The sequence below is a fragment of the Wyeomyia smithii genome, chromosome 2, assembly GCF_029784165.1.
Source record: "Wyeomyia smithii strain HCP4-BCI-WySm-NY-G18 chromosome 2, ASM2978416v1, whole genome shotgun sequence".
Lineage (NCBI taxonomy): Eukaryota > Metazoa > Arthropoda > Insecta > Diptera > Culicidae > Wyeomyia > Wyeomyia smithii.
The window spans coordinates 169,891,858-169,907,645 of NC_073695.1; the positions used below are offsets into that span (position 1 = coordinate 169,891,858).

Here is a 15,788-nt window from a genome sequence, read left to right on the forward strand (position 1 = left end):
CCCAACAGTTAGATCATTTTTGAAGCAGTTGACTGCCCAATGGCCTCTCCTTGCAGCGATTGTATCCTTCGATGCCTAATTCAACTGCGTATATGAAGGATTCTATCTCTGTCTTACAGTGGAATTGTAGAAGTATTTTACCAAAAATTGATTCGTTTAAAGTTTTGATAAATAAAAACAAATGCGATGCATTTTCCCTTTGTGAAACTTGGCTTACTTCAAATATTGATCTCAACTTCCATGATTTTAATATTATTCGCCTTGATCGAGACACCCCATATGGAGGAGTACTTTTAGGGATTAAAAAGTGCTATTCTTTCTATCGTATTAACCTCCCCTCGATTCCAGGCATCGAATTTGTCGCATGTCAAATGACAATACAAGGTAAAGAGCTTTGTATTGCCTCAATATATATTCCTCCCAGAGCACAGGTTGGGCAACGGCTGCTCTTTGATTTAATAGAACTTCTTCCCTCGCCACGTTTGATTTTGGGAGACTTCAACTCTCATGGCGTGGCTTGGGGTTCCCCATACAATGATAACCGCTCCTCTTTAATCTATAACCTTTGCGATGACTTCGACATGACTATTTTAAACAACGATGAAATGACACGTATCCCGAAACCTCCAGCGCGCCCAAGCGCTTTGGATCTATCCTTATGTTCGACGTCGCTACGGTTGGATTGCACATGGAAGGTAATCCTCGATCCTCACGGTAGCGACCATCTGCCTATTCTTATTTCAATTACTAACGGGTCAACTCGCATGCGACCAATTGACATTCCGTATGACCTCACACGAAATGTCGATTGGAAGTTATACGAGGAAATGATTTCAAAAGCGGTCGAGTCGATTCAACATCATTCACCACTTGAAGAATACAACCTCCTCGCGGGCTTGATTCTCGACGCCGCGTTGCAAGCCCAAACGAAGAAATATCCCGGCGTAACGATCAAAGAACGGCCTCCCACTCCGTGGTGGGACCAAGAGTGCTCCGATGTCTACACGCAAAGATCCGACGCGTTTAAGGCCTACCAGACGGGAGGTATACCTGGCGACTATTTACGGTATTCGGAGCTTGATACCAAGCTTAAAAGCTTGGCTAAAGCAAAGAAACGTGGATATTGGCGTCGGTTCGTGAACGAGACGTCGAGGGAGACATCGATGAGCACTCTTTGGAACACAGCCCGAAGAATGCGGAATCGCGTAACGGTCAACGAAAGCGAGGAGTCTTCAAGTAGGTGGATATTTGATTTTGCCAGGAAAGTATGTCCGGACTCTGTTCCTGAGCAAAATATTGTTCGCGATGCGTCTCCGGGCCACGACGCGATAGAATCACCTTTTACGATGGCAGAACTTTCAGTTGCCCTCCTGTCCTGTAACAATAACGCGCCTGGATTAGATAGAATCAAATTCAACTTGTTGAAGAATCTACCCGGCAATGCCAAGAGGCGCTTGTTGAACTTGTTCAATAAGTTCCTGGAGCAAAACATTGTACCGCAGGATTGGAGGCAAGTGAAGGTGATCGCCATCCAAAAACCAGGGAAACCAGCTTCTAATCACAACTCTTATAGGCCGATTGCAATGCTATCCTGTATCCGGAAATTGATGGAAAAAATGATACTCCGTCGTTTAGACCACTGGGTCGAATCAAATGGTCTACTATCAGAAACTCAATTTGGCTTCCGCCGTGCCAAAGGGACGAATGATTGTCTTGCGTTGCTTTCAACAGATATTCAGCTGGCGTATGCTCGTAAAGAACAAATGGCGTCTGCGTTCTTGGACATTAAGGGGGCTTTTGATTCCGTTTCTATTGACATTCTTTCGGGTAAACTTCACCGACAAGGATTTTCTCCAATTTTGAACAATTTTTTGCACAATTTGTTGTCCGAAAGCACATGCATTTTACGCATGGCGATTTGGCAACTTTTCGCATTAGCTACATGGGTCTTCCCCAGGGCTCATGTTTAAGCCCCCTTCTTTACAACTTTTATGTAAATGACATCGACGAATGTCTGGCAAATTCATGCACGATAAGACAACTTGCAGACGACAGTGTAATCTCTGTTACAGGAGCCAAAGCTGCCGATTTGCAAGGACCATTGCAAGATACCTTGGACAATTTGTCTGCTTGGGCTTTACAGCTAGGTATCGAATTCTCTCCGGAGAAGACTGAGATAGTAGTTTTTTCTAGGAAGCATGAACCTGCTCAGCTTCAAACACAATTAATGGGTAAAACGATTTCTCAGGTTTTGGTACACAAATATCTTGGTGTCTGGTTCGACTCTAAAGGCACCTGGGGTTGTCACGTGAGGTATCTGATGAAAAAATGTCAACAAAGAGTGAATTTTCTTCGTACAATAACCGGACAATGGTGGGGAGCCCATCCAGGAGACCTTATAAGGCTTTACCAAACAACGATATTGTCTGTTATTGAATACGGGTGTTTCTGCTTCCGCTCCGCAGCAAACACACATTTGATCAAACTGGAGCGAATACAATATCGTTGTTTGCGTATCGCCTTAGGTTGCATGCAGTCGACCCATACGATGAGTTTGGAGGTTTTAGCTGGAGTACTACCATTGCAAAACCGCTTCTGGAGCCTGTCTTCTCGTATTCTAATCAAATGTGAGGTCCTGAACCGTCCCGTGATTGAAAATTTTGAAAGGTTAATCGAACTTCATTCTCAAACCCGTTTTATGACATTGTATTTCAATCACATGTCCCAAAATATTAACCCTTCTTCGAATATTCCAAATCGTGTCGACTTATCAAATACTTCTGATTCTACTGTGTTTTTCGATACATCCATGATAGAAGAAACTCGTGATATCCCGGATCATTTACGCGTGCAGCAGATCCCTAAAATTTTTTCCAATAAATATCGAAACATCAACTGCGACAATATGTACTACACTGACGGATCACTTCTTGATGGGTCCACTGGCTTCGGTATCTTCAATAACAATTTAACCGTCTCCCATAAGCTCGATAATCCTGCTTCTGTTTACGTCGCAGAATTAGCTGCAATTCAGTACACCCTAGGGATTATCGAAAAAATGCCCACGGACCATTATTTCATCTTTACGGACAGTCTCAGTTCCATTGAGGCTCTCCGATCGATGAAAGATGTTAAGCACTCTCCGTATTTCCTGGGGAAAATACGGGAGCATCTGAGTGCTTTATCCGAAAAATCTACTCAGATTACCTTAGCGTGGGTCCCTTCTCACTGCTCGATACCGGGTAATGAGAAAGCGGACTCTTTGGCTAAGGTGGGCGCAACAAACGGTGATATTTATGAAAGACCAATTGCCTTTAATGAATTTTTCGCACTTGTACGTCAGAATACGATCATCAGTTGGCAAAATGCTTGGACCAGAGGGGAATTGGGAAGGTGGTTACATTCCATAATCCCCAAAGTATCGACGAACCCGTGGTTCAAGGGGTTGGATGTAGGTCGGGATTTCATTTGCGTGATGTCCCGGCTTATGTCCAATCACTATAGATTTGACGCGCTCCTCCGTCGTGTTGGGCTCGGGGAAAGTGGTATCTGTGCCTGTGGTGAAGGTTATCACGACATAGAGCATGTGGTTTGGTCATGCCCTGTACACCGTGACGCCAGGTCTAAATTAATAGCTTCCCTGCATGCCGAGGGTAGACAGCCGGCTGTTCCTGTTCGTGATGTCTTGGCGAGCCGTGCCCTATCCTACATGTCCCTTATATACGTTTTCCTGAAATCCATCCACGCCCCAGTCTAGTCCCGTTCCCCTCCGTCTACACCCAACAAAACGACAAGAACACGTTTGAACCTTAAGCACAAAACCAGCAACCAGACCCCGCACAACAGAACCAGGACCCAAGGACTACGAGCCTCTGTCCCAACTCACGACATCGTGGCTCAGCAGAACGAATCCATACATGCCATTCGACGATTATCAGACGACCATTGAACAACAAAACACTGATTGGAAATCCCATGCTAGTTTTAAGTTAGACTTAATTTCAGCTCGTAGTCGGCAGCGAGGATAAAAAATTTGCTTTAGTTTTTAAGTCAACAGATATAATTGGCGCCGTTAAACATTAAATTGTATTTGTGCCGTGTCAAATAAATGTTATGTGAAGAAAAAAAAAAAAAAAAAATATACACTGTAAAAAATCTGAAATTTTTTTTTTCTAAGTTTTTACTTTTTTTGTTTTTTGATTATCAAAGTTCATATCAATGTGTAGGTAACTTTTTGTGGTTTTCAAAATAAATAGATTTTTCAGAATTGGGGTTTTTTAAGATATGGAATTTATAATAAACCTGTCTTTAAGCTAATAATAAAAACTCATTAAACCTGTCTGTATGTTTTTTTAAGACTTTTTATGTATACAGTAATAGTAATTATTATTAATTTTTTATCAGTCAGTGCGTCTTGAACTGTCCTACAGATCAGACGTTTTTTCGGTTGCTTGTGGACTGGTCTTTGACTGCCTATAGCTTCAAAGTTTGTGTTTTGTCAGTGTGTCTTTTAAAGATTACCTGAAAGTTATTTCCCATCAGTCTTTCTCAAGACTACCTACTTTTGAATTTAACATTTGTTTTAACTTTTTTCGTATCACCTGAAATGGCTGGACGGAAAAAGAAACCTCGCATCGCTGCGAGGAGGAAAAGAGAGGCATCTCTTTCTGACACATCGAGTGTCTGTAGTGACAATCCTTTTGATATTTTGCCTGAGCAAGAAGCTGGTGAAATGGAAGTTATTAATAATGAAACTATACAAAATATAGAATCTTTAAAAAAGGAGAAAGTTCCACCTATTGTGGTAACTATTTCTTCTGAATTTAATATATTCAAAAAGAAACTTTCAACGTTTGTTTCTGACGTTAAAGTTACCTATCAAATTGGCCGTAGAGGTGAATGCCGCTTATTAGCCGACTCAGTAAAGGGTCGTGATCGTCTTGTTCAGTATTTAACTGACAAGATGTACAAATTTTTTACATATGACACCAAGAACACCAAGCCGTTTAAGGTTGTCTTGAAAGGTCTCACCAACGATCAAACCGTTGATGAGATCAAACTTACTTTAACAGAATTACTTGGCATAGCCCCTACCCAAGTAATTCTAATGAAACAAAAATCACGAGGCGAAAACAGTCAGAGAACTGGAATTTCCCTTGTTAATTATTTAATTCATTTTAACCGCAATGAGGTTAACAACTTAAAATTTTTTGAAAAAGCACATGCTTTGTATAATGTGCGTGTAAAGTGGGAAATTTATAGGAAGTATGGCGGAGGTGAAAAGCATATCACCCAATGCCGTACTTGCCAACGTTATGGCCATGGTTCCAAATTCTGTAACATGGACCAAAAATGTCTTAATTGTGGAGACTCTTCTCACAAAAAAGACACATGTCCTGTGAAAGAGAGTAAAAATTTTCGCTGTGCGAATTGTAACGGCAACCATATGTCAAATTTTTATCAATGCCGTTTAGCAATTGTTAAGGCAAGGCAAGGTAAACAAAATTCAATTTCTCAATTAAAACCAACTTCAAAACAAAATTCTCCAAGCGTACCAGTGACGCATAGTTTACCTACTCCTTTGCATACCCGTTTAACTTATGCACAGGTTACAGGTAGTTCGAACATTATACCGCCTAGTGTTGGTAGTTCGAAAATGACCGTTAATATGGGTAAGCAAAACAGGCTTACTCCAGCTAATATTGCTGCCGAAAAAATTTTTTCTAATGTCAACTGCCTGGGGCCTATTACGGCCAGCGATGGAAGAAAATCGTTTCTAGCGATTTTTGAATACATATAAATCTCCTTTGTGATGCATTAACATCTCTGTCAGTGTGCGATATACATTTACTCTTCTCACATTTGCAAGCAGATCTATGTGTAAGACGAGTTACGAGGATTGCAAAGGAGCACCATGTATATAGTATCCCTGCTGGCGTACTCTCTTTCTCTTCCTTCGCACTATTCGCCTCTTGTCGTGACAGCTAACAACAACATCTGTATCTAAATGTGCACAGCTGAGTATATGGGGTTAGTCGCAATATGTACATATGATGAACAAAAATCATTCATGTTCATTCAGCCAATGATTGTGATTTTTGTCGAAAAGAGAGTGAAAAAAAATGTGTTGTCTCCTACTCCCATAATGAGATTGTTTTGGTGGCAGGTTCAAGTTCCCAGTTGGTTTAGAGATCTTGCTTGTATAAAACGTGTGTCAGGACTCAGGATGGACAAAAAAGTAGAAAAGATTAATATATCCGAAAAAGTTCGGCAAGTTTTCGCAATAGAGGATGGCGGTTTCAGGTGCATCGCGGCGGAGAATTGCACTTACCGGCCAAAAACTATTATTATTTCGAATTGCCATCGGCATCTCCGGGAGCAGCATCCCGTTGAATTCAATATTTTGAATTTTGGAAAACGGCTTCCAGATGACGAAGTAGAAAACCTTTTGCGCCGCAAACGAATTAAACACGCTGGGCAACCGGATGAGTCCACGATAGTGCGAGTGCACCGGCGAAAAATTATTGGTGGGCTGGTTAAACTGTGTACACTCCACGATTGCCCCTTTGCAAGTATGGAGTGGGAGGGACTTCGGGATATCGTAGATCCCATCCTTGAAGCCCTGAACTTAAAAGTTAATCGGCACAGCATTGTTAAAACCATTCAACAAACAAGTGAGGCGATTGTTGAATTGATTACGGCTGAGGTGGAAGGCCAACTCCTCAGTATGAAATTCGACTGTACTTCAAAGATGAACAGAAGTGTGATGGGAGTGAGCATTCAGTTTTATAAGGATTTGAATCTCGTCAGCCGGTCTCTAGGTGAGCAGTTATCTTGTATGCTTAATAATTTCGTACCACAAATGTGATGCCGTGAAAAAGACCCAATTTCAAAATTATTATTAGTTGTTATTTTTGATTTGGCTAAAACTTTCCTTAGATGTGCCTATGGGCTTAGTATGCATTATGTAATATTAGTATTTTTTTAATTGCTACTAAGTTTTGTGAAGGGTTCATGAATGATGATCATTACTAATATTTTGAGAGCCAGAGCGGTTTGTTAGACAGGTGTGCTGTCTTCGACAAAGTTGCAGAAAATATGTTTGGAAACAAACATTTTAAAATATATTTCTCTAAGAAACAACCCAATTGTTTTTTTAAATCTAACACGATGAGCATTTTTATAAAATATGTACCAGTTAATTTTTTTTCAAAATGTTATTTTGGCTTGGCTGACACCATGTAATGTTATTTTTTTATCTAAAGATATGGGCCTTCGAAGTTGGTGCCGCAACGACTAATGACTATAACAACTTGAGAACTTACTCAAATTCAATAAAAATTGTAAAATCAACTTCCCGAGTGAAACTCGAAGTTTTTAATACTTATTTGAAAAATTAAATATCGTGATTTTTAGTGATCCGTTTCACGAATTCTGACCCATAATCAAATCAGAGAAAAAAAAATATTTTTTTTTTTACTTTATATAAATGATTTGTTGTTTTCGAATAGATAAGAAGAATTTTATTTTTGACTCATCCCCCTAAAAGTCAAAATTACATTTCTTACAAAAATATATATCTCGTGATTGTTCCTGGTGTAATTGCAGTCAAATCTAAAGAAAAAATTTGATCAGGGTTTATTATTGATTTGCCAACTCGTTTTTATTTAATTCCTCAAACTTTTAAAAATTTAAATTATTCTTTTATTTTTAAATTTTTTTTTAATTTGTTTTAATTTTTTTTTGTATTTTTAGTATGTATTATTTTATTTGGGTATTTTTTTATTATAATTTTTTTAAATATTTTCAAAATTTTCGACTTATTTTAATTTTATTTTAATTTTTTTTCGTTTCCATCAAGCATAACGTATTTTATAGATGCCCTCTTACAACATATTGGCTCTAGATAAGTCATATTTGAAATTAAAAAAAATATTTGTTTCTATTTATAATGTCCATGATCGGATAGTTCTCAATGTTTAGGTAATCTTTCGTAGTTTTTATAAAATAAAATGGATTTTGAAAAAATGAGCTTATTTAGATAAGTTTTAATTTCACTTTTGAATCTCTTAAAATAAATGGTTTTAGAGTGTATTTTTTTAAAGACAAAATTATTATCTACATCATTGTCGAAGACCTCACACCGTCCAAACGAACCGTTTTGGCTATAAAAATATTTGCAATGGTCGACTAAACTCTGATATGTAACATAATGGTACAACATCGACGTGTTATATTTTTAGTTCTATGTATATACAGTAAAGTCTTTTTTACACGGTATTTTTACACGGATTTATTTTACACGGTTCTTTTTTACGACGATTTTCCAAATGACGCGATTTTTTTACTTCGTTTTCTCAAATAACGCGGTTTTTTTGCACGATTTTTCGTCTTCGCGTAAAATTGTTACAGTTAGTAACAGTAACGGTAACAGACTATAGTAGGCTGTTTTTTACACAGTTTCATTTTTACACGGTTTTATTTAACATGGTTCTTTTTACGACGTTTTTCCAAATAACGCGGTTTTTTTACACGGTTTTTTTTTGCACGGTACGTAGAATCGTGTAAAAAAGAACTTTACTGTAGACTATTCTGTTTGGCGTCGTACACAAATTACGTAACGCTAAAAATCTAGATTTCAGACCCCCTCCCCCTTCTATGTAAAAAAATGTAAAAGAAACACTAAAAATCTCAATTATTTACCATTAATTCATTTCCTGGAATGAAAACTTTGTTTGACAACGTTGACCGTTTAAAATGAAAAAAAAAATAATTTTACGAATTTCTATGGGATACTGTAAGCCATTTTCACTTGGCCTCAGTATTATTTCAGTTTTGGTTTATTTTTAGGTGTCGTTGAGTTGACCGAGCGTCACACGGCTGATTACTTGAAAAGAGAATTACTAAAACTCGGCCAAACATTCCGTATCCAATCATGGCAGTGGTACTCGGCGACAATCGACAACGCCACAAATGGCATAAAAGCAGTCGATCTCATACAGGAAAAGCAAATAGACGACGTTTGTGAACAATTTTTCTGTAATAGCGACGAAGGTACAGAAGGCGAAGATGGCGGTGAAGATGGCACTGAAGACAACCTGGACGAAATCGTTGCGATGTGTATGAAGAATTTAGAAATCAACCAGATCGAGTGTGTGCGGTGTGGAGCCCATACACTCAATCTGGTTGTTGCAGATGCAACAAAAATAGCGGAAGCTGAATTGAAGGCTGTCACTAAAATAGTTAAAGCGTATCGAAAAGCGGAATACCAAACGAGCTTTAAATACTCTGGGGTTGCCATGCCCCCGATTCCAAACCAGATAAGATGGAACCACTATTTTTTGATGCTCAGGGAACTCATCAAAAATCGTGAATTTTTCGCCGGGTTGGGTGTAAAGCACCCCATGCTAGGTAAAATATATGTTTCCAATGTATTTGAGGGAGTCTCCTTATCAGTTTTCCAAACAGTGGGTTTCTCCATTATTGGTTGTTAAAAAGCGGCAGAGTATTTTTAATCATTGATATGACGATAAGTTGGAACATAAGAAAAAAAATTGTTGATTGTAAAACCACAATAAAATGGCGGATTTACACGATCTTGCATTTTACTAACAATCTTGCACAAACTCGTTCAGAAAAATTCTTTAAAAATTAATTTTGAAGAAATTTTGTAGTTTTGAACTTTTTTTGCAATAAAAGCGTTAGAAACATTAAAACAAATAACGAGATAATTTGCAAAATTTTGTTTTAAATGAAACTTTGCACATGTATTTGGCTTAGCAAACTGAGTATTTTCCACAGATAAAGAGATTTTCTTGACCCATGAGTTATTTTTCCTTAAAAAGCGTATGCATTTTGGCATAGGCTTTCCTTTCGAAGCATTCAAGGTATTGTTTTCAATCAAGATTCAGTGCTAATTATCTTTTTTTTGCGTACTCGTACTTTTTTTTTAATTCTTTTATAACACCAACGGATTCTGAGCTACAATACTTTGAACGTTTCTAAATGAATACGCCCTATCACAAAATAACTCATGGGTCTGAAAAATCTCAAAATCCTCAACACTCAGTTTGCAAAGCCAAATACGTGTGTACAGTTTCATTCAAATCTAAAATCGTCGGTTTTCGACCTTGATCATTTGGCGCGATTTTGTTTTGAACATTTTTTTAGTACTTTGGAGATTTAGTTACGTGTACTTATTGTTTGTTTTATGAATGTAATTTTGTATAAATAGCTTGAGCACTTTTAGTGTAATCATGCCGCCCATGCAGCTCGCGAAATTGCTCATAAATCCGTCATTCTGTTTCGGTTTTGCTCAAACAACTACTTTTCTCATGTTCATAATATCATTTCTCTGTAACACTTTTTCTACCATGTACAAAAAAAGAGAAAAACCATCTCCAACTAATGAGGAAACCCCCTGAGCCACTATGCAGTTACGGATTCATAGATAACTGATTGTTAATTGATTTTCATCCTTTGATCAATTCTCAGATCTCTCTGGTAGTTGGAAGGTTGTCGACGATTATCACGAAGCCTTTGCACCGTTGTACGATGCCACAATAGCCGCACAAAAAAACGACTGCGTAATAAGCCAGTTCCACCTAGAATGGCTCAAAGCTTATGGTCGAGTAATGAAACTTGGAGACAACCGCTTCAGGACTCCCATTTTGCAATCCATGCAGAAACGACAAAAGACTCTAATGAGCAGCATGCCTTATAAAGCTGCACTCTTCATGGACCCGCGTTTGAACTTCAATGGTTCCGAGCTGTTTTTAAACCCTGAAAAGCAGAAAATTGTGGTAAATACATATCTTTTTAAAACTTCTGCTATTCGCTGAAATCATAAATAGTCGGTGTGTAGATCAACCGAAACGAGCACCAAAACAATTTTACCAAAAACAATAGTATTCTAAGTTTAACCACACCATATGCTTTATGCAAGCTGCTACATGGTTTTTTTTATTATGTCATTAGGGACTATTCCAATCATTTCGATTTTGCACGAAAGATAATTTCCACACGCCCTGGTTTAAAAAATGTATTAAAAATGGTGCTTGGTTCGGTTTGGTCGCATCTCAACCAATTGTGCATTGGGCTTATAACTTTATACTGCCGGTAATCACAACTCAGTTTATTTTATTTGGGTCTTCTGTTTATATAGGACTGATTCTCGGTGACCAGTATACATAGGACAATAATGCGACTACCATGGGTAAAGGCTGACATTGTTATGATGCAGTTAACCTCCGCCAACTCAGTATTCTCAATTTTTCCGTGCTCCCTTTAGTATTGAATCAATAGGTTACATACTTTTATTTATTTTTTAGTACGTTGCAGTACGTTCTATTGTATTAGAGTTTTAATTTTTCAATAGTACAGTTGCAAACAACAAAAAAGTGCGTTTAGAAAAAATGACAATTTTTAGTTCTCTGAAATAATTTTTTGGAGGTAAGTTTTCAAGTATAGCCCTTAAGGCCGTGAACTTTCTCCCTATCGCTCAAATCTCTATTAAAGTTTGGGTAAAAGTTTTCAAGAAGTTGTACTATAGAATAGACCAACTATTTTTATTTCGATGTTTTGAATATGAAAAAATACGTAGCTCTTCAAAGAATATTAAACAAAAAATTAATTTCCAAAATCTGAGGCTAGATTAAGTTTGGTTAACCTACATATTATTTTAAGATTTCTCGTACTTAATGACCAATATTCATTAATTCATTGCGACTGTTTTTAGGAATTTCTGGAGAACTTATTCAAACGACTCGAGCAACATGAGCAACCTACAATACCGGTTGTTGCAGGAACCTCGCAAACAAATACGGACGAGTTCGACATGGACGAGTTTATTACAACGATATTTGGAGAAGAATCGAGCTCTGCCGTTGGCGTTGAGCAGACTGCTGTCTCGCAGTTAATCAGGAATATACAGTACCAAAAAAGAGTTCAAGCAACTGATCCGAATTTTAATGTCATTCACTACTGGTTTGCTAAAAAAATAGAAGAAGAGCGTCTATGGCAAATCGCTCGAGTTGTGTATTCTGCAGCTTCAACACAAGCGGATATCGAGCGCGATTTTTCGCGGTATAATAACGTGTATACCCCGATGAGAAACAGACTTTCTGGAGGTAACATTGAGAACGTGCTGCGAGTCAAGCTTAACCGTGACCTTTTGCCAACTGCACTTACCAGTATACTACCAAAGGACAGTGCAACTGAATGTTCGGCCAATGCTTCTAATGCTCAACTTTCTGCTATCAACTGTACCCAGTAGCGCTATTGCCGTATTTTGGCCTAATATGTTTCATTTAAAGTGTATCGTTATCTCACAGAAATACTCCCAAGCTCGCTCACATACATACACACACACACATACACACACAGACATCGATATGCACACATACACACACCTCGATACACACACATACACACGTACGCACACACATACACATGTACGCACACACACACACACACGAACGCACACACACACACACACACACACACACGCACACGTACAGGCACACATACACGCACAGGCACACATACACGCACAGGCACACACACACGCACAGGCACACACACACGCACAGGCACACACACACGCACAGGCACAAACACACACATTTTTTTAATAAAATTGTTATTTGTTCATTGAATTCAAAACAAACAAAATTAACTTTCGTTTTTTACGATGAGGAATCCATTCATTTAATCGGTGTAAAGTCAAATCGAAGTGATATAATTAGCATTTGGAGGAAAACGAATTTTTGAGCTGGTTAGCGAAACTGTTAGCGTCGCTTGGCCTACGAAACGCTAATCGCTAATTCGCTAATTTTGTAGAGAAGCGACAATAGAAATATTCAGAAAAACTGTGAATTGCTGATGGCGTATGTAAAATTTTCAGATTAGCGGCTTAGCGATTAGCGTCGCTAAATTTTCAGTTAGCGGTACCCACCACTGGTAATCATACTTGACTTATCATGAACGAACAACATTTATCGTTACAATCCAACCAATTTATCCGAAACAAGGTCATTAGAAAAGCAGCACATCTTTTTCATTCAAAAATGGTATATGTGAAAGTAAATGCAGTATGGGTTCGATTTTAAAATTACAGAAAATCTAGATGAGTAAAACAGTTAAACAATCGGACCTATACTGTACTTACTTGTACCAAGTACTCACTACTCATTCAGATATTGAGAATTATTCTCTATTCTTGATTACAATTTGAATATTTCCAAAAGAAAAACAGAGGTGTATTTTAAACTACACTAAGGTCGTTTTTTAAGCGTTTTTTTTTACGCGGATTCTGGAATTCACGCGGTTTTTTTACGCGGATTTCGGTTTTCCTTCACTTGGAATGCAGAATTAACGCAAGTTTTTTTTACGCGGATTCCGGAATTTACGCGTTTTTTTACGCGGCACGTATCCACCGCGTAAAAAGCGACTTTAGTGTATATAGTACTGGAACTTATTGAATAATCATTGTGGTAGTGCTTTTCAACAGGGGAATTGTGCCATTCAATGCCATTCGTGACCGATTCAACGTCGGATACCGTGCTGGATCGAAATCCGTACACCTAAGCATATGTTGACTTATAGGTCTACTTATATTTTATTGCTATTTTTAAGCAAAATGATTAAAATCACTCTGAAACTCGAAAAAATCATGTTTAAATAGAGCATGTTTTGAATCGAAATCCGTACACAGTTTTTTGTCTGAATCAAAACCCGTACACTTTTGAATCGAAATCCGCACACACGCGATATAGACTGGATCAAAGTCCTTACAGTAATGAATAGAAGTACAAAAATGAACATCTTTCATTTATAATTTATCTTGAAATTTACGAATAAATATATTTTGGGGATCAGTTGGTTTCTAAAGTTTCACACGGTTTTTTAATTTTTTATGTTAGCTGAAATAGTGCAATTTTCGTAGCGTTTCGTTGCGGCACCCCTTATTGTAGTAACCGGAACGCCGGAACCTCTCGAAGCTTCCCGGTACGACTTTCTTTTGCGCACCTCAGTCACAGCTCCTTGAAATTGTTTGCCGTATATTTCTACTCGTTTTCTTCCATAATATGCTGAAAACAAGAAGAAAGTTCAACAATATATGCATGATACACACGCTGTGCGGATTTCGTTTCAAGCAATTAACAAGGATCAAAATCCGCACGGCACAGTTTTTGTTGAATAAATACAGTTTTCACTATTTACCAGACAATATACAGCTCGAAAATGACAAAGACTTACCTTTTCCATCATTTCCATCCCATCAATCGAAAAGATTCACAGAGTAAAACACTTATATCCCACTTGAAAAACGTTTTTATCTGAAGAACGTTTCCTTAGTAAATTCTCTAACGATACAACGAAATGACAACTGAAACCGATTCACGATTGATTTTTCATTTTTAATATTTTTATTTCATGACCTACTAGAGCATAGTTTAATTTAACAGAAGGCCGGCAGCTCAATGGACATGTACATGTAACTATCATATGAATTTTCATTTTTATAATGCTTGAAACTGAAGAAAAACATCAAGGTGTACGAATTTCGATACTGTACGGGTTTCGATCCAGCATGGTATCACGGAAATCAGAAAAGTCTTCGAAGTGTTTTCGCAGCGTGTGGTTGCGTGATTAGGTGGAACAATGAAACGAACGAATTTTTCGAGAGCTAGAAGATGAATTGCCGCTATTATATCAAAACTTCTAGCGCGTGAATATAGTTAATTTAGTACACCCTTTTGGCAAACAGGATTCATATAAAAATTTTGATTTATAAGAGGGAATGTCCTTTCGCCATTCGGTGATTCTTTGTAAAAAATGGTCAATCCGAAAGGAAACGATAAAAAAATAAAATATTACACGTACCCTGGAACTTACTATTGCTAGAAAAGCATTATTGTTATGTTTACTAAAAATCTTAGTTCAATACGACTAAAAAGAAATTTGTTTCAGGAGATAGGTTCAAGCATTTGAATGTCTACTCATTAGCACGCGAAGATGACTATTGCGTTTATTTCGAGTCCACGACCCACGATCAACCATGCAAATTATGCCAACCTTGCGTTTTTTTTTTAATTTTTTTATATCAGGTAGCCATCTCCTCTCTCTCCCCTCTTAGCACTGCCTCTCAAATTAATATTAGGAAAATGTTCCATTCACCAAACCATAACAAAACAAGAGGCAGATAAATTCTTCGACATAACCGCAAGCTTATCGTAATTCGATCAATTGAATAATAGCAAAGTTTGGTACCTATTCGTATTTGTATTACCTGCTTGAGCAGCCTTCTTTTTAGATGAATAAAAAAAAATATCCTATTACGTTTAAGACTACTCCAGCAGTTTTTCATTAATTGGTGTAGCAAACCTGCTGAAAACAATCGTTGCCCAAGTAGTCCGATAGCCTGAAATAACTCTCCCTCCCGCCGCAACCGCACGGTCCGCACCACATCATTGCTACTGCATCACTGTGATGCGAAGGGGACAAGTCAAGTTTATTATTCTTTCTCTTTCGCTATCGTTTTTCCTCGTGCTACGAGCCACGTACGGAAAAAAAACACAACGAGTTGCGCGGATCATTCTCTTCTAAGAGCTGTATATAGTCTTGTTATGTATTTATTATTTCGGAGTGGGCAATGCATCAACATTTTGTTACGTACTGAGAGGATTCAAGTTTATTCATTACTTGAACAGATCGCAATCTGTACAGTTTGGGACAAAACGACAATCGGATCATAATCGTTTCGTTTCCATCGCTGATTACGGCAG

General features: G+C 37.9%; 1 protein-coding gene across 1 annotated transcript; it reads left to right on the forward strand.

Annotated features, from left to right (window-relative positions):
* Positions 1–8,801: 8,801 nt before the first annotated feature.
* On the forward strand, positions 8,802–12,490 carry LOC129725152 (uncharacterized). The gene is made up of 2 exons (XM_055680640.1): positions 8,802–9,411; positions 10,495–12,490. The coding sequence occupies exons 1-2, from the start codon at positions 9,117–9,119 to the stop codon at positions 10,839–10,841; spliced, it is 642 nt and encodes a 213-aa protein (XP_055536615.1). The 5' UTR covers positions 8,802–9,116; the 3' UTR covers positions 10,842–12,490.
* Positions 12,491–15,788: the final 3,298 nt, after the last annotated feature.

Bases quoted from the DNA above. Each gene is read 5' to 3' on its own strand.
- LOC129725152 (XM_055680640.1), top strand. From the start codon at position 9,117: ATGTGTATGAAGAATTTAGAAATCAACCAGATCGAGTGTGTGCGGTGT. The intron at 9,412-10,494 runs GTAAAATATATG...ATCAATTCTCAG, and splicing joins TGTAAAGCACCCCATGCTAG to ATCTCTCTGGTAGTTGGAAG.